General features: G+C 40.9%; 1 protein-coding gene across 2 annotated transcripts; it reads left to right on the top strand.

Moving 5' to 3' along the window:
- Positions 1-46: 46 nt before the first annotated feature.
- rubcn (rubicon autophagy regulator) lies at positions 47-23,357 on the top strand. Of its 2 annotated transcripts, XM_018673099.2 has the most exons (21): positions 47-430; positions 3,185-3,338; positions 4,040-4,123; positions 6,139-6,298; positions 6,486-6,592; positions 6,737-6,962; positions 7,565-7,993; positions 9,313-9,408; positions 9,665-9,780; positions 9,949-10,147; positions 10,604-10,711; positions 11,667-11,741; positions 14,412-14,472; positions 14,723-14,855; positions 14,954-15,099; positions 15,455-15,519; positions 15,765-16,003; positions 16,898-16,959; positions 17,090-17,243; positions 17,399-17,492; positions 20,394-23,357. In XM_018673099.2, the coding sequence occupies exons 1-21, from the start codon at positions 393-395 to the stop codon at positions 20,528-20,530; spliced, it is 2,883 nt and encodes a 960-aa protein (XP_018528615.1). In that variant the 5' UTR covers positions 47-392; the 3' UTR covers positions 20,531-23,357. The 2 variants fall into 2 exon arrangements, with proteins under 2 accessions (XP_018528615.1, XP_050933283.1); XM_051077326.1 differs by lacking the exon at positions 11,667-11,741.
- The last annotated feature ends 514 nt before the right edge of the window (positions 23,358-23,871 follow it).

The following is a 23,871-nucleotide window of genomic DNA, read 5'->3' on the forward strand; positions in this document are numbered from 1 at the left end:
TCTAGAAAGCTCTTTCTTCACCAAACGCCTTTAACTGTTCACTTTACATACTGTATGCCTGCAAAAAACACAGCTAATACACAGTTGGAATAACTGAAGAGAATGAACTATGAATTTGTTCCAAAATAGAAGCGTTATTCTGTTTTAAAAAGTGGGCAGAGCAGCGGAGGACAACACCTCCGCCCACTTGCTGATGAGTGCAGATCATGCGGCCTCCACTGTTTTGATTCACGGGCTCGGACAGACAGGGCAGACATGGCGGAGTATTGGAAGTCCGGGTGACGCTTTCGAGCAATCCCGCTATTGCGATAAAACTCCGTTGCACCAAGCAAAGGCAGGAGACATCGGGGAAGCTGGCAGCTTTGTACGGAGCTCTGTTCCTCTCGGAGGACATGGAGATCACGGCGGAGGGAGAGGCAGAGGAGCGCAGGTGAGTGACAGCCTGGGCTGGGCTGATTAGCCGGGTAGCCGGGCGCTTAGTGACCGTGGTTACATAACACTCAAACTGGAAACGGTACTAGAGAAGACCCACTCGCTAGTTAATTCGAGACCGGCAACTCTGACTTTTGTAGTGGTAACTCAAGCAATTTGAGGCACTGTAAAAATGTCGGGTAGCAGTGGTGGAAAAGTGTCGCTCTCTTATAACGTAGCCGCAATGCTAGGCTAAGCTAACCTGACATGTCAAGGTTTGACAGCTTGAGGATAGCAACATTAGTTGTGCGGCTTCAACCTGCCAAATCCAAGTGTTCAAGTGTTTGACTCACTGTTGTTTAATGGGAGTTTTGGTGGTGCCAAAGCAATCATTGTTGCTATACTTAAACTACTAAAGCATTGACGAGCTAATAGTTAACTACTAGCTATCCCGTGGCTAGGTTGTGCTAACAGCTAACAAGCTAGCTGTCAAATGAAGTTGACATTTTCTAGCTGTTAGCTGTCACTGGGTGTGTTGTTCAGAGTTATATTCACACAGTAGTTATAAAGGCTGTAACTGTGGTTCAAATTAATGGAACAAGCGTGCTGCTTTTCTTGGTTTATTCCAGGCTCTTAACAGACAATAATGTGTTGACGCTACGTTTACTTATTATGTTTGGGAGGAGTGTCTTTGGTAAATGCTGCACAAGTTGACAAAGTTTGACACTGATGTGCTGTAACAAGTAACTAATTTAATGACCTTTCACTCTGAACAGTGAATATAGTGTACTCACTGATTTCATTTCAGTAGTTTCAGTGTTTAGTGAAGAAATTCCTGCCTTGATAGGATTATGGGTTCACGGTTGATGAGCTAAGTTGGCCATTGCGAGTGTAAGAACCACTTGTGTTCTTTACATGAGTAAAAGTACCTACGCAAGACTGTACACACACTCAATTACAAGTAAAAGTCCTGCTCTAAAAAGCTACTTAAGCAAAAGTACAGTATCATTAACTACATGAACTTCAAAGTATTAGAAGTAAAAAAAGAAGCTCTTCCTGCAGAAAATCAGCCCCTCTGATGGTTATATCAAATTTAATTACACTGAATGATTGCTGCTTGCTTTAACTACTTTATATACATTTAGTTAGTTAAGCTCAGTGTTTTCCAACATAAGGGTTGGGCCCCTCCACGGGGTCACCAAACAAATCTGAGTGGTCATGAGATGATAAATGGGAGAGGAAAGAAGAAAAAACCTGTCACTTAAACTTGAGGCTGTTTTCACTTTGCTTTGTAAAAACCGGAATAATTCAACTTCTGCAGGCTTTGAATAGTTATTTTAATTAAATCATGTGAGAAGTTCAGGGGAGATATGTTTCTTTGGTGGAACTGTGACCAAGTCATTTACATCTGAAACATAACAAGGACACAGCTGATTTAATTTTTAACATTGTGTTGCATTCTATAGGCTCAATATGTTTTTCCTCATGTTAAACATTATCCTGTAATGTGACCACTAAATCCTGCCGTCATGTAAATTAAGTGAAAAGTACAATATTTCCCTCTGAAGTGTAGTGAAGTAGAAGTTATACAGTGGAAAGTATCTCAGATCTGTACTGTACTTAAGTAAATAGACTTAGTTGTATTCCACCACAGTGTGCACCATGATGAGTTTTAGATCCTCATTGTTTGTCTAAGAATGAAAGGTCAGATTGTATAAACAGTTCTGCCTTGACGCTTCTTTAGACACATTCACACAAACATGCCCAAACAAATCAGAGAGTTGTCAGGTTAATCTTTAACCTCTGCAACCTCTCCGAGCCTTGTGGAATTTTACTCCTTAATGTGCAGCATACACACACACATACATGGGCACAACACACACACCTCTGTTGTTGCATAAATGCATCATGCCCTACAGCATGTGGAGAATGTTCTCTAGCATTCAGCCTCCCTCTCTCCATGTTACATGACGTGATTTGATTAGTTAGCTCGGCAGCTGAACTCGTGATGCTACTGCTCAACACAGCTGCTATCTATAAAAACAGACTTGTCGTGTCCATAAATGTGCTATTCATAGCCTTTATTTTTCAACTGGTCGTTCTCTCTTAACATTTGTAGGGTGTCCTGGTGTCTGTGTCCTGGATTCAGTTATGGACCTTCAAATCTTATACATGTTTTATGGCTGATTGTTTTTAAGCGTGCCAAATGATAAAGATAAAAGCATCAGATGACCAGTTAAATTGTGCAGCCAAGGGATTTTGGTACCCTCTGACTTTTATCTGACTTCTTATCTGGCAATTATGAGAGTAGTTTTGGATAGTTTTCAGTTTAACTGCTGACTTAAAGTGAAAAAAGAGGAACTCTTGGACATGAGCCATCGCTTTATAGCTTGTGAGGGAATGTGACCCGATATCTTTTAGTTTTGCATCCGACTCTCTCTGAACAACAGTTTCCCATAGCTGTATCCTAAAGATAAGGTTTAATGCCCTAGGTCTTCAGACTTCTAGTTAAATCAGTGACAGCATTTATGTATTTGTCTATGTAGAAAAGGATGTGGTAATACTGCTAACACATTAGTCACTGAGTTCAGAGTTAAGGTAGGTTTTCGTAACTTAACTGCTGAGGATGCAGTTTTTAATTTCGGGAAAGTGTTTTCGTTCACATGAGTAATGATTCAAGCCACAACGCTGCTAACACCAGCACTTCTTTACCGCTTTCCTCATTCCTAAACTTCCTGCCTCACTCCTTCCTGTTGCCCTGTTTTCCTTCCAGGAGGGAGCACTGGAAGCTGCTGTCCAGTCTGAAGACCACAGTGGAGGGTCTTGTGTCCACCAACAACCCCAATGTGTGGTCACGCTACGGTGGCCTGCAGCGGCTCCACAAGGACATGAATAACATCCTTAGCCATGGACTGAAGAATGAGCAGGTCAGGAGATCTGACTGATACCCACTCTCCCTTTTGCAAATATTTGTTTTTTTTGTGCAATCTGTAAACAAAGAAGATCCCTGATCACTTTCAGTGTGAGCTCTTTGGCAGATTTGCAGGTCAAAGTTAGAATTTGTGAAATTTTAACCCATGATTGGCCAAAAGACACAATGTTTTCTTGTGATTGGACATGAAGTTGTTGATTCTAGCTGTGTCCCATAACCCCGCTCATTATTTTCATTTTACCCATGTTCCACCTGTGACATGACATTGTACAGCCACTGACAACCTCTGTACAGAAGTAATTAAAATATAGTTACATTACTAGTAAATGTAGGCTTTACCTGTGCCACATGATGTCTCTATTTCAGTGGGAAAGTTGGAGAAAAAGACACTAAATACCTTCACATCATGAGAGATTATTTACCAGGAAAGTTCCTCACTTACACAGACATTGCCAGGAAAGCGTGTAACAGGTTTTATCACATGCTTTATCGATGTAGAGGCTAATTTAAAAAAGACACTTCAGCAAGTTTTTGCATTATCAGACAGGTGTTGCTTATCATTATCAGCTGACCTTCTAAAATTCAGGGAAAAATACTGAAATATGGGACGCGCTCCCTCTCCTTAATGACTTATTGTGTTCATTGAAGCTGCTATTCTCTATCTGGGTTATGCTTACACCTGGTTTTGTGCTGCAGGTGTACTACAAGCAGAGAGACTACTGGCCGTTTGTGTGGTGTGTTCGCTACATCAGCCCTCACCTCGCCTCACATGTTGAACAGGTATGGTCACTGCCAGCCCGATACAGGGTTGCATGTAAATAGTTTGGTCGCTGCTCAAATCTCTTCAGTTTGAAACAGGAGGCAACACACACCTTAACACCCAGAGTCCTTTAAAAAAAGGGAAAAAAAAGAAAAATAGATTTTAATTATATTTCATTTAACAGTGTAAGGTAGTTAGACCCTGAGCTCTCAAACTGTGAACTTACTTTGTCGCACAGTTCTCATTACATTCCTTGAAAAATTTGGTGACGAGGTGATGTAAAGATATGATATGTTACATTCATCATAATCTTAAGCAGTTTCCACCAACTGAAGAAATAATGTATTGGGGTTATACTTAGACATTAATTTTGAGGGGGAGAATGTGAAAAGGAGCAAATGTAAGCATCACTGATGTTGCAGCTGAAGGGGAAATGAGTCACTGACAAAACTCGCAGTGCTGACTGTGATAGACAGTTAGTTCCTGTTTTTAAAGTCTTATTACAAAGGCGTCTGAGTTTGGTTTTTATCGGTTTTTCACACAGTAGTTTTATTTATTTCCCTATCATGAGTCATGTTGTTGCTTGGCTTGTTTCAAAGTTTAAAATAGTGTTGGAAATTTTCAAGAACTTTCCGGGTTCCATGTTTACTGCAGATGAGGGGCAAGGATGTTTCGGTTCTGTAATTCATATGTACACACAACAAGTGATGTGTACACATGCTTTTACTTGTGGATTTACTTGTGAGAGCATAATTGCCATTCTGCATAGTCAGCATTATCCATATACTGATGAATGTTATATTTTAAGCTATGGCAGATTAGTTTGTTTGCCCCACAGTCACTGTGGCAGGAAACCAATTCTCATTTAACTGGTAAATTGTGTTTGTTTTTGTTTATTGGACAGTGAAAGTAAGTGTTAAATTTCAGAATCTGTCTGCCTGCAGGACAAAAACACTAGTTCCTACTTTTGTATAATGTTATTGTGCTATGTTAGTACTATGAAAAGATGACCCCAGCAAAGTCACCACACTTCCTGGATTACTGGTTGTGTTAAGTTGTTGTGGTGTGGAAAACAGTCAACTCCAGTGTCCTCTGTGAAGTGTTAACAGTGTTGTGCAACAGAAAAGAGACTCAGAGTATTTGAAATGTAATTATCTTCTTTAAACCCCCTGTCACTGTCCAGCAGGGCTTATGGCCCACTCAGCCATGATGCAATCATCATGTGATGATTTGTTGTTGATATCTTGTTTTCGCTCCCCTATTTTTGTGCTGATGTGTTTCTCTCACTCCTCATTTCACTCAATGCTCACTCTGTTAAAGCTGTCAGGCCTGTTGTCTGTATCACATTATGTCAGGCCTGTCTGAACCCATGCTATCTGCTGATTGAAAAGTCTTAAAAAGCAATGAATTCAGTTCCCTTTTTAAAAACTCAATCTACATTTTCATTTATAAAACTCTTTATTGTTTTTCTCGACTGTCGTAGACAATTACATTAATCAGAACTTTCTTTTTGTACGTGGTGGCTGGTTGTCAGGAGAAGTTACATATCTATTAACAGGTGACACTGGTGTGAAGAACAGGCTCTTAACATGACAAACAAGTTGTTAGAGTGTGTCTTATGTGGTATTAAAAAGGTCTTACGTTATGTGGTGAACAGTTGCGACTAGATGGAAGATTATACAGACTGCCAGACTTTACTGGGCTGCACACAAACAGTAGTAAACTGTATTTGGAGTAAACAGGAGAAGATTTGATTTGTCAGCTGCAAGAATGGCACATCAACCACAGCAAATCCAGTGAAGACAATCACATGATACTGGCTGCAGTGCTGTTTAATTAGCAAACAGTGTGGACGATAGAAACAAAACATCACAAACGTCACATATTACTAAACCATTAGAATTAGCTTTTTATAATCAAATGAAAAGCATTTTTCATTGTCCTGCTTGTAACCCAGCTGTCATCTTTCCCATCTTCCATTCCTCCCTGCCAATCTGCTTCACATATCTTTCTTTCTCTCCGTGTCCGTCCTCAGTTCAGTCACCTGGAGCCGGTGCTGAGCAGCGGGATGCAGAGTGCTGGTGAAAGCTACAAGGCCGAGCGCTGGCTGCTTCACAGTTTACAGGTTCACATGGTGTCGGCTCAGCTCAGACCTCTTCTCAGGCATCTGGGACATACACGTAAATACTATAATGGTGAGCAGTCCTGTTTAATACATGAGAAGTTGTTGTTTAGTGTTAATTAAAGTAAGAAACGGCTAAAATCACATTCTTTTCCCCACTTCCTCTCTTTCACTTCTTTTTTTGTGTCCTCTATTATACTCTACTATTTATCCTTCTCTGTATCTTATCTCCTCACCTGTGTATCTCTCTCGTTGTTCAGATGATGCCTTTCTGCTGAGCGAGCCCCACGTCACCGCCATGTTTCAGTGTCTGGAAGCTGTGGAGCAGAACAACCCCAAACTGCTGGCCCAAGTAGACACTGTTGGGGTGAGTCTGTGGAACTGTCTTAAATGCTGGAGCTGTGCATCTGCTACATCATAATTTAGTTGTTCATCCTTCTTCTCATTTTAAAATGATGTTTAAGAAGACATGACCTTAAATATTTTATGTCCTTCCTTTTTCACCCTCCAGCTGTCCCCTCTGAAGGGTCCACCATGTCTAGGTCTGCTGAAGAGCCAGAGCCTGTGTGTGTTGCCAGGGGCAGGTGGGGCCTGGAGGAACCGTGACTCGGCGCCCAGAGCAGAAACTCTAAACCGCAGGCTCACCACCTCCAACTGCTCTCTGCGAGAAGCAGTCGCCACCAGCCACAAACCCGGGAGCGCTACGGGAGTCGGATCCCAAAACAGCAGCAGCACAAGTGAGGAAAAGAGGACAATAATGAAATTTGAATTTAGCGAGAGAATTCCACAAAATGAATTTCAGTGAAGATCTAATAAAAGAGGAACAGACTTTGCGCGTATGTCTGTATCTAAGCGAAAGATTTTTTTAGTTCGCGCACTGAATGAAGCAAACGAAAAGAAAATGGTCTCTGTTCTGTCATCAGTGTAAACAGGGATACAGTGGGTGGCGTCAGGGCATCTATGAATGCACTACAGTTTGTATGTGAATAGACTGCCTGAGTTAACCATACAGAGGCCTGATTGTTTGTGGACAAGGTTGGTTATTGAAGAGTGTTGGATAGAACCAATGGATAAAACCAATTTGTGCTGGTTCTCCTCAGCATATTTTAACATATTATAACTTCATTACGTTAAAGACGAACGTTACATCAAGTTGAGTTGTTTTTATTCACAGAACCCAAAAGAAAAAGTAAAAAATGCTTTAAATTGGGGGAAAAAGGAAGAAAAAAATCCCTCCTGTAGGACAGACGTACATGTAACCTGTGTGTGTTTTGATTTGGAAAATGTTGTAAAACCATCCTTCTCAACAACCCCACCTGATCTACATGTTGTGTTGCAGACACTACTTCTCCAGCCAGCAGCCTAGGAGCTCCCTGGGTGTGCGTGTCCAGGCTGGGGGAGAGCGAGCGGGGTGTGACTCCACCTCCTGGCCCAGACCCTGTCCCATCTATCTCCCTCACAGAGTCCCCAACGCCCACTTCCCTTCAGCCTGAGACCGGTGTGGACTCTGGTGATGGCGACTATGATGACGGTCCAGAGTACCTGGCAATCGGTAACCTGGGGCAACGTAGTCGCCGTGACTCCCAAAGCTCCACCCACAGTAGCGAGCAGGGCGAGACCCCGGAGCGCCCCCTGGAAAGGAGTTCCCAGGCCCCGCCCCCACCCAGGCGTTCATCTTTTTCAGAAGGCCAGAGGGGGCTGGGCCGGGGGTCCCGAGGACACACCCGCTCATTTTCTGACACAGGGATCAATCAGAAACTCAGGAATGGTGAGTACGCTCAGAGGAAACTCATTTGACGATAGGTGGCTACTTCCCATCTGTTAGTATGTTAGTTATGATTGATTTGAATCAGAAAGGTTGAACTGAAATCTACGTGTGGTTGAACTGTATGTAGTATTATTTCTAATAAATGATATGAAGGCTTAAAGGATTGCATTTCCTTAGAATGACCTATCAGCTTTCTGCAGCTGATAGAAAGACATCTGTTTAGCAGTTCTTCTTGTGCAGTGCCTGGGTAAAGTGAAAGTGAGATTTAGATGGGGTTGCATAGTCTGTGTTCATCTGTGACTCTTTGCGGTGCAGTCTGGCCACATTCTCTCACTGAAGGTGCATACTTCCTGTTTGAAGGTTTTAAACACTTCTGAAAGTTAACATCTCCACACTCTTTGCTCTCTGTTTCCCCTTCTTGGCTTGAGGTAATTTTCTCTTTCTCTGCTCTATCTCTCTCGTGTCTTTTTCTGCTGTTTTTGCAAAGGAGGGGGCCACCGAAAAATCACCATAATAATAGAAGATCCGGTAGCAGGTTGGCAGTGCAGTTTAACTGTACTCCATCACTTGTCCCCTCCCACCCCTCTTTTCATTTCTCTCTGCATGGTGATGAACTCCATCATTTTCATTTTCAATGTTGCCTTCAACTTCATAATATGAGGTTCTTTTGTTAACTGTTTTGTTTTGGTCGTTTGTTTCATTCAGGTCAAATTGATGTGACAAAACCATGAATGATCACTGTCATTGCTCATGCACACATTTTTCATAACACATTGAAGTGTTTCATTGAAAGTATCGTGGTGTGTTCAAGTGTTCTTTTCATTACAGATATATTGTATATATCAGTCAATGTGTAATTGTAAAAGATGAATTACAGCAGGTGTTATCCTGTTTATGCTGTACAAATAGGAGATAGTTATACAGAAGGAAACAGCTGTACAGTGTGCTTCAATATTAGTTTATCATCTTCTGTACCAGCTTGGTACACAACAGTAGTAAATGGAAGTGTATCATTTCTGTATCACTGAAATTTTCATCAACAAGGGAACTTTAATCTGTGCACCCCTTATTAGATTATACACTCAGCAGCTATATGTTTGTTTCTGCGTGCAATAAAACGAACCATCTCCATAGATTTTATTGATTGTTTGACACAAAAACGATGATACAGTCAAAGCTGTGTTTAACCAGTCGCTTTTCCTGCTCTGGTATGAATGATGTTGCATGTTCCCATCAATTTTTAAGACTTCTTGATTGATTTTAGTGACTCTGGCATGTAGCGGATAAGAGGCTGTTAACATGGACTATTTGTCTCTTAGAATCGGCAGGCGATGACTGCTGTATGAAGGAATACAGCCCCTTCTCACCTCAGTCCAGTGATTCCAGCACCCCCAGTTCCCTCTACATGGAGTCTCGTGAGTTTTCTGATACTCTGTTAGCAATACTTCATAATGTGCTTTTTACAGTTAAGTTTTATTTATAGCAAAGTTGAGCTTACAGTGCATTAGAAAGTTTATAGTTTAGCTTAGAAAGATAGTTAATACCAATAAACTAAAACATAACACATAATTATTTTGAAAGCTAAAACAGATTACATTAAAATTCCAACACTAAACCACCTATGTGCAAAAATGTAACAGTGTTTGGTTGTGTATGTTTTGGTTGCTTCAGATGGGTCCAAGTACAGCAATGTCCCAGATGGGATGTTCAGGAAGCCGTCAGAAGGCCAGAGCCTCATCAGCTACCTGTCAGAGCAGGACTTTGGCAGCTGTGCTGACCTTGAAAAGGTCAGTGATTGGTTCATTTTGACTCATGACAAATTACAACTGGTGTTAGTGCTAACTGATGAGTCAGAGGATCAATTGTTGTTGTTTATATAGACTTTTTATGCAAATTAGAGCCAAGTGCTTACCAAATGCTTAGATGGTTGAAACAAATTTCTCTTTGTTCTGTAGGAGAACGCTCATTTCAGCATTTCAGAGTCCCTTATTGCGGCCATTGAGCTGATGAAGTATAATCTGCGGCGTCAGGAGGAGGAGGGCGAGGAGGAGGGAGACAGTGACTGTGAGATTCAGCAGCTCAAACAGAAGATCCGCCTGCGCAGGCAACAGATCCGCCGCAACCGCCTGCCGCCCTGCACCACATCCCAGCACTGTAAGCCAGCATTAACGCTGTTAGATAAAACACATAGTCATCCGTACAGGTGCATGATGTTTCCTTCATATGATTATTGGTCCACAAACACATTTTATGTTGATCTTTTGCCATTTTATGGATATCTTTTGACAAATATACATTGATCCTTTAATGAGAACAAATTTTACAAAGGAACAAAACTACAGGAGAAAAAGACACTATAAAATGGATTAGGTTGGTATTCATGAGGGTCATACAGAAAAAACAGCCCACAGGCCCAAATGATAAAATACTAGATATGAATATGTTATGTTCTAAAATATTACGTTTCCTTGATTAATCTTGTTTGAAATGAATGAATAGGACTCATAGTATATTCAGTATGTTGTATATAGTGTTATCTGCTACTCTTGATTTCTGTCATTCACTCATCTCATTCTTTGTTTTATCTCTCATCTCCTTCCTCTCCTACAGTCTTTCATTCCACTGACAGCGGAGGCTCCAGGAGGAGCTCCCAGGACTCATACCAGGGCCTGTCTGACTCCGGCTCAGCTGAGGAGGTGGAGGAGTGTGAACTAAGAGGTAGAGAGAGGGAATGAGGGAGCACCAGGAAAGCCTATCACAGAGGGAGGAAAAAAAACACAAATATTGATTGAATATTGATATTTTGATATTTGTTTTTGAGTGTCACAGTTGCTAAATCAGTGTGACAGACATATAACTGCACATTTTGTGAATTTGTCAGTTAAGCCAGCTAGCTAGCTAGCTACTCGATCACGCACAGGCTGCAGCTTTGACCAAAACATAAACATCTATTTTTGAAAAAAGTATTAAATTTTTAAATCCAAAATTCAAAGGAAGCCTTTGAGGAATTCATTATCTGTCTGTATGAATGAGTTTGTTTCTGTTGCGGTCATAAGCCATAACCTCTTCACCATACTGTCTTCATATCGCTCATCAAGCATGTCACGTATTACCATGGATCATAAACATGGAAAGTCTGAGTACAAAGTACAGAGTTCAGTTTTCAACAGTGTTGCTATTCATACAGACATTACAGTCATGGAGTTGATACATGTAGGATTAATATGGTCACTTAGTTGAAAGGGAGTGGTTGGTGCTGGAAAACTTTAGTCATTTTGAAACATGTTCCTCTGAATTAGGGAAACAGATGTCAGTTGCTGTTTTGTGTGACAAATAGTAACCACAAGATACTAATCACTAACATAGAGAAACATGTGAACGTGTAATGCTTTGATACGATTAACATGGGTTGTGGGATTTTATGTGTGCATGTACTTTGTTCCCGAGATGCGTTTGCTAATGTGTTTGTGTGTAACTGCACTTCTCAGTACTGCAGTATGTGTATTCATAACTGTTTGGAGCTGTGTAACTGCATGACTTGCACATGTACGGTATCGGTGTAGTATACTGTACAGTGTGTCTGCCTGTGACACCGACACACAGCTCTGTGGAGTGTTGAAAATATTCGTGCCTGTGGTGATGGTTGTGCTGAGTGTTAGTTTCTGTCTCTCAGATGGCTGTGAGGGTCAGTCCCTGCTGGCGGTGTCTCAGAACGGCCTCTCCCTGTCACTCGCCTCCCTCTTCTCAGGTATCTGCAGGCTGGACGGGTGGGCGAGGCTCCATAGATACATGTTAGCTCCTAACTGAGGCGGTGCTCCTCCTGAGAGGAAGCTGATGGCTCTTCTCCAAACTGAGAATTTCTGTCTATAATCCCTCCTGCTTAACTGGGTGTGGCATCAAGCATAACTCTCCATTACCAGTTTATAGCATATTTTTCCGCCTTTGTTCAATCATTAATTGGTTCTGTCCAAACAGCTCTCAGTATGTATAAATCCCTGTCCTGCGAACTTTCACTTTTGATTTTACCCTGCTGTTTGTACTCACACAAGGACATGAAAGTGCCTGCCTACAGAAAGAACTGAAAGAAACAGAAAGTAGCCAAAGTACCAGACAAAAGCAAGTAGTTTTTAGTAAGAAAAATAAGGAGGATACTTGACTAGGTAATCACAGTGGACAGTAACAGTGTTCACTTCCTGTGTTCTTCTGATAACAAAACTTCTCATGGTTGAAAATTAACACCATCCTGAATCCAGATACTTAAAATTCAAACTATTATCCTTGGGTGGGTGATAAGAAATAACCCTTTGAATTAATAGTGTTCAGTGGATTTGAAAGTTGCTGTACTTCATTTTATTCAGACAAAAAAGGTAATTTTCCTCCAGTATCCTACCAAAAAAAAAAAAAAGTCTTGTTTTCAGTTTGGAGTCGAGCCAGCTGCCTCCTCACCTCAGCTGAATTGTGTGCTTGGCTGTTTGTGTCGGTGCTTGTTGCTCAGAGCTCCAGGGTTCTGGTGGTGCGGGAGGACAAATGTGCCTGTACATGTTAGAGTTTGGGAAGGCTCATGGGAGGAGGCAAGCAAGGTTAACAAAGTGGCATTTCTGTGGCGTATCCATCCATCCATTCATTCATCCATCCAACCAACAACTCCATTATTCATTATCTCCAACGTTGTCCCAGTGAGAATGAGGTGTGATTGCTGTCACATACACATCATTTCACCTTGTTGCCCCTTTTGTAGTTTGAAATCAAACCGCTACAAGTTGTCTCTCTTTGAAAAACCTGCAGGTCTTTTTTGTGTGGGCTTATGGCAAAGTGATGATTTATCAAAGTTAAATAGGCTGTGTGACTGAAACCTATTATGAACATGACATAATGGACAATACATCAATAAAATATCACCCTGTGATACAGTAGAAGACCAGATATTTCTTGGGATTGTGGCTATGGCAAAATTCTGTTATTAGTTAAAATACATTGTTTTCTTGGTCTGCATTTAGTGATACATTTTTCTGTATTGTAATGAAAATTGAATGCCTCAACCTAGCCTGACATCCCCAAATGATTTATACTCAATTCTATTTCTTTAACTAAAATAACTGAATTTAACAAAAATCCATTAACCTAATCAGAATCAGAAACCACTCAATTAAAACTGAAATCATATGTGATGACATTTTTTACTCATTGTATGAAATTACAAATTAATAGAACTGTATTGACAATTAGGCTGTCATAACTTGTAGTGTAGTAAGTCCCTGAGAACATATAGATATTTAGTGTGATTATCTTCTAAAAAGCAGCATTAGTCATCTCTAAAATAATGTCAAATTATTAATGTTGAAAATCTATTGGTTCCTAAATTAGCCAGTTTTCCCCATGTCCCACATCTAATCTGGAGAGCCAGCAGTAGGTAGAATGTCAGTAAGTGGTCTGTTAAGCACATCTCATTTAGATGTCATGGTGTATACAGTGTTTGCAGTTTTGAGTTAAATGAGGTAAACAGATTAATGAATCAATCTTGCCAGTGATACAATATTCCTCTTAATCTCGTGCACTTTCTAATTGTGCTGCAATTGCACCTCACCTCTCTGGACACAAAATTACTGAAAGCCAATCACCATGCCCTGTTTGCTCACATGTGCTTTTTGTGCCACTGATGAAAATCTTCCTGTGCATGTGCAGTAAAATCACTTTGTCAGTGCAAATGAAGCAAGAGAATATCGCACACAATTGTGATTGAGGTCAAATGATCTTCATTCACAATTCAGGCCAATCATGTTAGTGGAACTATAACTTCTTTTTTTATTTATTTAATTTTTCCAATATAATGCAATTTCTGTACATAAACAACAAAAGCCATTTGTGGATTCCTGCTGCTGCTGACTAACCTTATTATCCAGCTCTTTGCTGCTCTGTAACAGCTCTGAATCTAACCACTGTTTTATATGAGCAAACACGAATGTTGATCTGATATGTTGGGAAGAAACTTCTGTTGTTACACAACAGTCTATGCAAGTGGTCCACTGTTCTGCCATGCCTCTACTGCTTCATGTCTTTGCTTACTTCACATGTTGTTTGTAGAGCATTATCTCTACCACTGAATCTCTTTGGCTGTCTCTCGCACGCTACCTGCTAAATATATAAAAATTATGCTTGATTTTAATCAGATGTGATTTTGGTTTTTCAGGGAATTTGACTCAAGTAATTTTAAAGGGAAATTATCCTCCTGGGTTTATCTTACTTTTTTATCCCTGATCACATCTCTCTTATATCATTTTGTCTTATAACTTTGAATGCTTAGCTGTGGCAAATTATCCATAACATTTAGATTTTATTGTACAACCACTGATGGTTTTCTAATCTCTGTGGCTGTCCCTGCTCCTCTGTGTTCAAATCTCTGTCATTTTGTTTTATCCAGATGCAGACATAAAGCGCAGTGTGAGCTCCAGCACCAGGTCTTTTCTCAGCTCCGAGTCCATGTAAGTAACACAGACGCTCATGCTCTCTGCTCTCATTTTTCAATAATTATTACATGATTTACTCACTTCAGAAAATAACACATTGGGTAAAAATTTAAACAAGGACTTCACCAGGGGCTTTGATTTTAACACACTGAAGGTTTACCATTTTTGGTGGTAATATGAACCACACTGGGGATATTTTTGTGGATTAGCTGCAAACAGAACAAACTCAGGCATTTAAAAAATCTGTTATCTCCTCTGTTTCCAGCTCTCCATCCTTCCTCCAGTCTAACTCTGCTGAGTCAGTAGCCATGGGTTTGCTCAGGCAGTTTGAGGGCATGCAGCTTCCTGCAGCCTCGGAGCTCGACTGGCTGGTCCCAGAACACGACGCTCCACAGAAGGTACAACGTTTTGCTTACATACTCAATATGCGATAACCCATGTCAGTAAGAGGATGAAACTGAACTCTGAACTCACTCAACTCGCCTGTGTCTCCCAGCTGCTGCCCATCCCAGACTCTCTGCCGATCTCACCTGATGACGGTGAACATGCAGACATCTACAAGTTGAGGATTCGGGTCAGAGGCAACCTCGAGTGGGCACCGCCTCGACCGCAGATCATCTTCAACATTCACCCTGCCCCCAAGTGAGTCCACCTCTACCTTCCCTTATTGATATTCTCACTTTCTTTTTTCTTTTTTTGTAGTTCATTTGTTTCAACGGACCACTGATTAAGTAATTGGAAATATTTTCTAATAAGCTGCTAGTTATATGGCAGAATTGGCTGGGTGAGCCAACACGATTTTAAATGAGTATACTTTTGTTGTTCAGAAGTGATAACAAGACTGCTGGCTTCATCTCATTACTTCTCATAATAACTGTGAGGAGACGCACAGTGACTGTAATGTGATGTGTTTTGAACTGAAGTATGTTTGGTTTTCTGCTTCCCACTGTTTTTGTGTTGTTTGTGTTTTTACTTACACTTTCTTTTTCTCTGTTAGGAGGAAGATAGTTGTGGCTAAACAGAATTACCGTTGCGCCGGCTGTGGCACCCGCATCGACCCAGGTATGACCAGCAGTCCAAGAAAAATACCTCTAGATTATTATTATTTTTTTTTTTTATGTTTTTGGTCCTGAGATTTTTGCAAGTCATTATAGTTTTAACATACATTCGTACATGTTTCCATTGAAACCCTGTCAAAACACTGAATGTTTGTTTACATTGACAGTGTACTTTTTGTGCTCAAACACACTGTCTTCTATTCTTACCTCTACCCTGCCTGTATATCTTCTGCCTCTTTCCCAACCCAGATTATATTAAGCGACTGCGTTACTGTGAATACCTCGGCCGTTACTTCTGCCAGTGCTGCCACGAGAACGCCCAGGCAGTGGTTCCCGGCCGAGTGCTGAGAAAGTGGGACTTTAGCAAGTACTATGTCAGCAACTTTGCCCGGGACTTGCTGAGCAAGATCGCGGGAGACCCGCTGTTCAACCCCAATGACATCAACAGTGGCCTGTACAAAAAGATTAAAGCACTGGAGGCTGTCAGGGTGAGTACAGAGGCAGCAGGGGGATGGAAAATTAGCCATTACCCAGATGGCTGCAAATTTTGGCTGTGTTAGGTCTTTTTATTTTCTTTTTTTTATCAGTGACTGCAGTGGGAATCCCAGCACTGTAACCAGTAATGTAATTTAAAAAGCCACTGTGCACCAAAAAACTGCTGTTTGCTGAGCACAAAGTCTCCTAATTGTAAAACAGCAAACTTGTGACTTCTTAAAATACTCAAATTATCTGTGTGGGAAATCAGAATGAATAGAGCCATTCATGCCATTGAGAACTACCATGAAGACCATGATGCTATAAAAAGACTAATTGCTTCACAGTTGCTGCTCAGTGGACAGCAGTAGTACAAGCATAAACCTTAAATGTAATCCAACAGCAAACCCTCCAAAGCAGGGACATGAGATGTGCATTCTTTTCACCTTTTGGTTGTGTAATCTACCCTCAGTGTGTAGTGTGTTTCTATGAGTACATTGGATTGAATTTGGTGTGCACTAAATAGATTTTATTAGTAGAATAGAACAGAGCATTTGAGTTGATGTGATGGAGTGATGTGATAAAGCAGGATTGTGCCAAAAGCCTTAGAAAACCTTCTCATGGTGATATAAAATTGTACAGGGTTGTTTTTAATCCTTTGTCCAAGCAGCTTGTATCTGCTTGCACTTTGAAAGAGGAGAAATTTGACGCTTGCTCACCTCAGTCAGCTGGCAGAGACGCTGAATATTGAACACCTTAACCGTATAGATGCTGTAATCGGGATCTGAAGCTGCCTTTTGTTCCTTATTGTTATGTTTCACACAGTAGCTGTGTGGTTTTTTTGGTCTTCTTTTTTTCTTTGTCTGTTGATGTAACCAGTTTTTTTTTCCCTTTTTGTTGTCATCTAGGTTTTGAGGCTGCAGCTGTTTCACATGAAAAATCTCTTCAAGACCTGTCGTTTTGCTAAAGAGTAAGATATCTGTTTGTACATGTTTTTGAGTTTCACAGTAATTTCTAAATTGCACAAATCTATGCTCCCTCTCGAGATGGGAATCAGCAGTGTGTCTGTGTGTGTGTGTGTGTGTGTGTGTTTCTCTCAGGGTGCTCGACCAGTTCGACAGCCTGCCGGGTCACCTAACTGAGGACCTTCACCTCTTCTCCCTCAATGACCTCACTGCTGTGCGCAACGGGGAACTGGCTCCCCGGATGAAAGAGCTGCTTAAACTTGGTACCACGCACGTAGCTGGCTGTGTGGTAAGAAAACCCATCTGCTTTGTTTTGTGCCCTTTCTTGTAAGACAGAAAGATTTGTTATGAAGATTTAACACTAGACAGAAGACATTGGTTACTTCGGGAACTGTTATTTGATCTTAATCCGGTGTCTGTCACTTTTTCTTCAATCTTCCCCAGCTGTGCCAGGCGAAGGGTTTCGTGTGCGAGTTCTGCGGCAACGACAAAGACATCATCTTCCCCTTCCAGCTGAACAAGTGCCAGCGCTGCGAAGGTGAGCCCACTCTGCTGGTGGCAGGCATGGGCGGCTCGAGAGCCCCCTCCCCCCGCCCCCTCATTCCACTAATCTGGAGAGACTGGAAGATCTCCAATCCTCGTAGGCTGGCGAGGGCCCTCTCCCGTGACAGGAGGGAGGGGGAGGGAGGGGAGGAGGTTGTAGAGCTAGAGGTGGATCGGGGGGAGATAAGCGGAGACGAGCAAGAGGAGGGTGGAATGATGGGAGAAGAGGCGAGGGATACGGCAGACGAGAGACAGGAAAGAGGAGGAATATTTCAAGCTTTTACTCCTGGAAAGCTGGTTAAAGCTTTCTCTAGGAGTAAAGGCAGTGAAGAGGAGCAGGAGGTGTCAGAGTCAGAGAGGGTGGAGGAGGGTGAGCAGAAAGGAAATGACCAGGGGGAGAGAGCAGAGAGTAAGGAAAGGAGAGATGGGCATTCAAAAAGGGAAAAAGTCAATTTATTGAAGGTTCTGCAGATAGACAGACTAAAGAAGAGCATGTCCAAAGGAGACAGTGAGAGTGAAACATGCAGCAGTATGGAGAGTCTAGATGAAGTAGGACAAGACAGGAAAGGACGCTGGAAAGTTTTGGGGTTACGGAGTCTACCCAAGGCTTTCTCGAAAAAGGAGAGAGAGATGTGAAGGGAAAACGGAAGTGAAAGAGGAAGAATCTGAAAATCAGTTTTTGGAGAAACTAACAGGAACGAAAGAGAGGGTGAAAGCCAAGTGGGTGGCTGAGGAGAGGGATGAAAATGAAAACAAAGGCGAAAGTGGAGGCAACTGAAACTGTAAAATCAGAATCTGGCGCAGACAAATGGGAGAAATTTACAGTTCAGAAACTGCTGAAACCTCATCAGCTGTCTGCCGTTTTCTCCAGAGGGAAAAGCAGGAGAAAGGAGGATGAAAGTGGGGAAAGTGATGGAAAAAGAGAGGTAGAAGCTGAGGAGGAAGACCAAAAAGGGTCGACCACTGTAGCCCAGACTAACTGGAGAGGGCGTAAAACCCGCAAAGCCAGGAGGGTAACCAGAGGCAGGAAGATGAGGGAAGGGACAGAAAAGGAGAGCAATACAGACGGAGGAGAGAGTGCAGAGATAAATGACACAGATGATTGTACTGAGAGAGGTGGAGGAAACGAGTAGGAGCATTAAAAAGACTTATTCAAGCTAAAAAGATAGCAAAGAGTTAGACTAAAGTAAGTGAAGTAAAATAGTTATCAGCCAAATTACACTTCATTACATGGACCTAACGTTCATCTTGATCCTAATGACTGACTATTGGTAACATTTAGCTGAGGGCTTCTGGATTATAGTTACCCTCATCTAATCGTATCAAACAAAACTAGTTATTTAGGTTTACAGAGGTTTAACTTGGTCACAGTTCCCACTTGTTAACATGTTTTCCGCAGTGTTTATAGCCTGTAGATTTCAAATACTGTCTTGTAGAAGTGCACAATTACAACTTCTCATCTAATTATTGGCAGTAAAGCAAGCAAGCAAGCATATTTCCCAGTATGCCAGCATATATGCCGTGATGATCAGATATATTGTGCTGTCCTACTTCTATTTTCTATCCTCTATCTTTAACTTTTCACACCTTTTCAACTGTCTCGTGGTTGGAGACATTTCTCGCACTTTTCCTCTACTGCTCCCAATTTGTCGCTGAGTTCCTGGCACTGTGGTTGTGGTGGTGTTTCATGGCTTTGCACAGCTGGTGGAGGGGAGATAGTTTGGCAGCTGTTTGGTGATGGACTTTTTTTTTTTTTTTTGGCTTAGATTCTGGAGATGTTGGTGTGTTGTCACCAGTTTAGTTTCTTGTCTCTGGCCCTGAGCTCTGCACTGTTTTTTGTCTTGGCCACACACAGCTTGTCACCCAGAGATGGATTGTAGCCAAAATTTGAGATAATTTCTCTTGCTAGGGCAAATTATACCAAAGTGGTGTTTCCTTCATCAACGTTTATATTTCATTGGTCACATATTTCAGTTTGGACATTTGTAAGAGTCTGTTACAGGTGTTGCCCCTGAGCCTGTGAAGTTTTTTTCTCTCGGATTAGTTTATTAGTCTCATCAGAGGTAGTGTTAATGTAATTTAGTTCGTGTAAGTAGTTAGTGTAATTTAAATGTAGGTTCTTCCTCCATCTCAGAGGAAACATGATGCCTGTTGTTGCGCTCCCTTGTCTGCGATTGTTTTTAAGCCACTATGTTGTTGTTTAGACTTTTGTTGAAGATTTTTCTTATCATGCGAGGTGACTACATGTGTCAGAGTCAATGTGTTATTTATGCTTTTTAGTTGCTTTTACATCTTCCTCATATTATTTAAGCTCCATCTTAATGTGAACATGAAATAAACTCTATTTTGTGAATTTGAATGGCTTGTCATTTCATCAAATTTTTTTCATCACATTATTTTTTTTCTTTTTTGGAAACAGAAACAAACTCATTTCAGACAAGGATTAGAGTAATAACTATCTGTTGAAGCAGATGAGTTGAGAGACTGAAGAGTTGTGAAGGACTCTTGGAGAAAAGGAATGTGTCTGAACAGGTTTAGGGTGTGGTGTGTGTGTGTGTGTGTGTGTGTGTTTCCCAGGATATCAGCTTTCTCACGTAGCTGCCTCCTCCTGCCTTCTGCCTTTTTGCCTTTAACTCCTGCACCTTTTATACTCTCCTCCTCACCTGTCCTCCGTCAGGTCTGATCCTGATTGGTTGTTGTGTTCGTGCTCAACATGTCATTGTTGGCAAACTGGTTTAACTGGTTAATGCTGTGTTAACACTGCTGCATTGTTTGGTTTAGGGGATGGGAGCTGCTCTCTGTGTCATCTTCCTCTGTTAAGGTGACACGTGATATAAAATCCTTTGACCTATTTACATAACTCACCCTTGTTTTTGTAATGTTTATCTCTTTTCAGAGTGTCACGCGTGTTACCATCGCGGCTGCTTCCGGACAGGTAAAGACTGTCCTCGGTGTCAGCGACTGGCGGAGCGAAGAGAGAGGATGGCGCGCAAAAACATGGAGGAACAGGAAGACGAGGGAGGTGGGAGCTAGTCCCTGGTAACAGAGGAGACTCGGAGACAAAAGAAGAAGAGCACAATGCGACCATGATTGTAGTAACTGACCACCTCTCTTTCCGTTCCAGTCCTCTCAGACCTGGGTGACAATACTCGCTGTAAACGGCTGTTTTGATATCAATGAACAGGTGCCAGATGTGCAGTTTTTACCACATCAGTTGTTTCAGATACATTTTTTTCTGCAAGCCCTTTTCACACATCTATTAACTCAGTGAATACATTCTGTTTGAAGCTGAGTCATTTTGCAAAGAAATGTCATTTAAAATATTCTGACATTTCTTCTACAACTTGGCATTGGCTCATCCACGGCACTTATTCGTAATTTAATGTCCTTGTACATAAATGAAAATTAAAGGCTGTATGTGTACAATTTGATATAAATAAATATAAATATTGGCGACACCTAGTGGTAGTATTAAAAAAATCAGTGTCTGACAGCAGTCACTGTGGCTCCAAAAATCCTTTTTTAAAATTAATTATTCATCAGTGTCCTGTTAACACTTGTCTTCCCCTTTGAACTATCATTTTCCTTTTCTGCCTTTTTGAGCAGTGCAGTAAATGTTTTATTATTTTGTATGAGAAAGTTATGTGACACCAGCTGTGTTGCAGTTACATGTGTGAACAGGGCCTGAGATTTGCAAAATACCTTAGCGTTTTGTTCTTTTGTGGTAAAACTAATATGTTTGACATTCAAGTAGATAAGGAAAAAAACAAGTGTTTGCTCAGACTATTGTACCCAGGTTTGATATTGCTCCTTCCCAAAATTGCAGCCTCTGGCAACTGCTTCCACTCTGGTGATTTTACTGGCTACTGGCTTAGCTGAGGTTTGTTTTAGTGACTCTAAAATGACAGGATCTAGTTTTTAAAAAAATCTAATAGCAAGCAAAAGTATGGATCTGTTTTATGATTTGACTGGTTTTCAGTGCAGATACTGAAGCTATCCTGCCCTGTATATTGAAGTTTTTGTTTTAATTTGAAAACACTGAAGACATTTCATTAATCCTCTCTTATCCCTTGATCTTTCCTGTCATTTTTTAAAAAGTTGTTTTAGCCACGCTTATGTGCCTCTGGAACCAATGAACTTTAGACTGGCAGAGCTGGTGGAGTTGCATTGGAAAGCTGAATTTATACAAGGACTGCACTTCAGAGAGGTTTCAGAGTCAGTGTTGCAAATATTTTTAATGAAACTGCAAATGCTCCATTTTTGTGCTGCTTTGTGTGTGTGTGTGTGTGTGTGCGTGTGCGTGGTTGCTAGAAAGAGTGGAGTGAATATGAGTGTGTATTTGCCTGTGGGGGTGTGTGTGTGTGTGTGTACATGTCTATCTGCTGTACATGCAGCCATGCAGAAATGGTTTGCACCAGCCTAATCAGCACTTGCCTGTTTTCTAACATTGTAGGTTTTGGAATAATAGAGAGAGAGAGTCCAGTTAATTGCACTGATCCTGTCTGTTTCTGTTGGAGGGGGTTTGGAGGGACAATCACACTTTTGGGGATTTTTCAGACGCTCATTGTTAAAACTTCACCGTGAAATGTCTGTTTCTTTAATGAAGTTCCTGTCACTTGGGTTGCACTACACTGTGAAGGGTTTCAGTCCAGACTGAGAGATCCTCAAGTTAATTTTCTTACTCTTGGACTGAAATCTTTCATATGTAAGTGGGGTTTCTCCTCCAGCAGATCTTTGTAGTCTAGCACAGCGGTTCCCAACTTTTTTGGCTGGTGACCCCTTAAAGGAATCATGTGGCTTTTTCAAAAAATACACTTGTTTGCTCTTTTGCCAAGAGTTAGACGAGAAGATCGACACCACCCACATCTCTGGATGTTAAATACAGCATGAAGCTGGGGCCAGTTCAACTAAACTGTAATTTTCCTTCTTAGATTGTTTTATTTGAAGGATTTTTAGAAGCTCAGAGTGGTAAAAGTACCCAGTATCTAACAAGAATAAAGCCAAAGTAATGGGGAAGTTGAAAAAAAAAAGATCATTTTGGAGGTCTTGATACTAAGTTTGGGAGCTGCTGATCTAGTTACATTTTCTTGTGATGCTGTCACTTGTTAAAAGTGTATCTCAACTATAACTCTTGCAGATTTAAAAAATAATAATGATAATAATAATAATAATCTTGTGACTGACTTCAGGGCTTCACCTCAAGTGTGCACAGCAAGCGTTGAGTTAAAATAACCAGCACCCTGAGGTCTCACTAATAAAATGTTAGATTTTCTTTTTACAGAATATTTTTGGGGAAGAATGAACATATGTTCATGTCATAGTTAATGACAGGAAAGTTGTGGGAAAACAAATATGCAACCCACTGATTTAATCAAACATTTCAGAAATTAGATTTTTGTCCCTACAGCAATTTTATATGTACAAAGCTTTTAATAGATGAGACACATACCATCCTCAACAGGCTTTGCTTTATATGTACAATCCCTCATGAGATGAACACGCTCTCATGAGATGCTACTTAAAGCAATAAGTGTGGTATTCATGTCCCGTAGCCCTCACAGACACACATGAAAGAGATAAACCGTGGCCGTATGTTTGGTTTTTATAGGAAACACTGAACTCTTCACCTCACGGCTCCTGAACAAAGTGACCAAAATGACTCCACTGAAAAACCTCCTCAGCTCAGCAGATTGTTTGTCCTTGAACTGCCTTTAACATGGAGGCGTATGGAGGTTTAAAGTGCACTACAGATCAAAATGTCTATTATTAAAAATGTTAATTATTGTTATAATGATTATTATTTGTGTTAATTTGCCTTTGTTCTATAATTATGTTGATAATAAAAGATGGCTAGACTGTTCATGACGGTCATTGTTTTTGTCCGCCAATAGTAAAGTTATGACGATGAGTTTGTGATGGAAACCTTGTTGTCAGTTACCAGAGAAAGAGTAAAGTAACACTGACTGGTGCCTGATCAAATACTCCCCAGTTTTTAACTACCACAGACCCTTTACGGCACAATATGTGTCAGAACAAGAAGCAGCACTGACATTATTTATTGTCAAAACTTGCTAAACACAAAGGAAAAAAAATTTTAGCTTCCTCCCTCTATTGTGTACATTAATCTTTGGGAGGAAGAACTAAGTAGAAGTAACAATAACAGTGGCGTATAAGAGCACAAAAATACAGTTAAAACTCAGTATACAGTACTCAGTATATAGACTTGCCCACTTTAGAATAAAATATATCATTAACACGTTAATGTATAAAATCACTTTAATGTTGATGCTGTAGGTGGGCTAATTTCAAATATTGTATATACTCCTTTGTACTGTGTAAATTTCCCCGTAGGATTCAGTAAAGTCCGATTAACT

Source organism: Lates calcarifer, linkage group LG17 (genome assembly GCF_001640805.2).
Source record: "Lates calcarifer isolate ASB-BC8 linkage group LG17, TLL_Latcal_v3, whole genome shotgun sequence".
NCBI classification, from domain to species: Eukaryota; Metazoa; Chordata; class Actinopteri; family Centropomidae; genus Lates; species Lates calcarifer.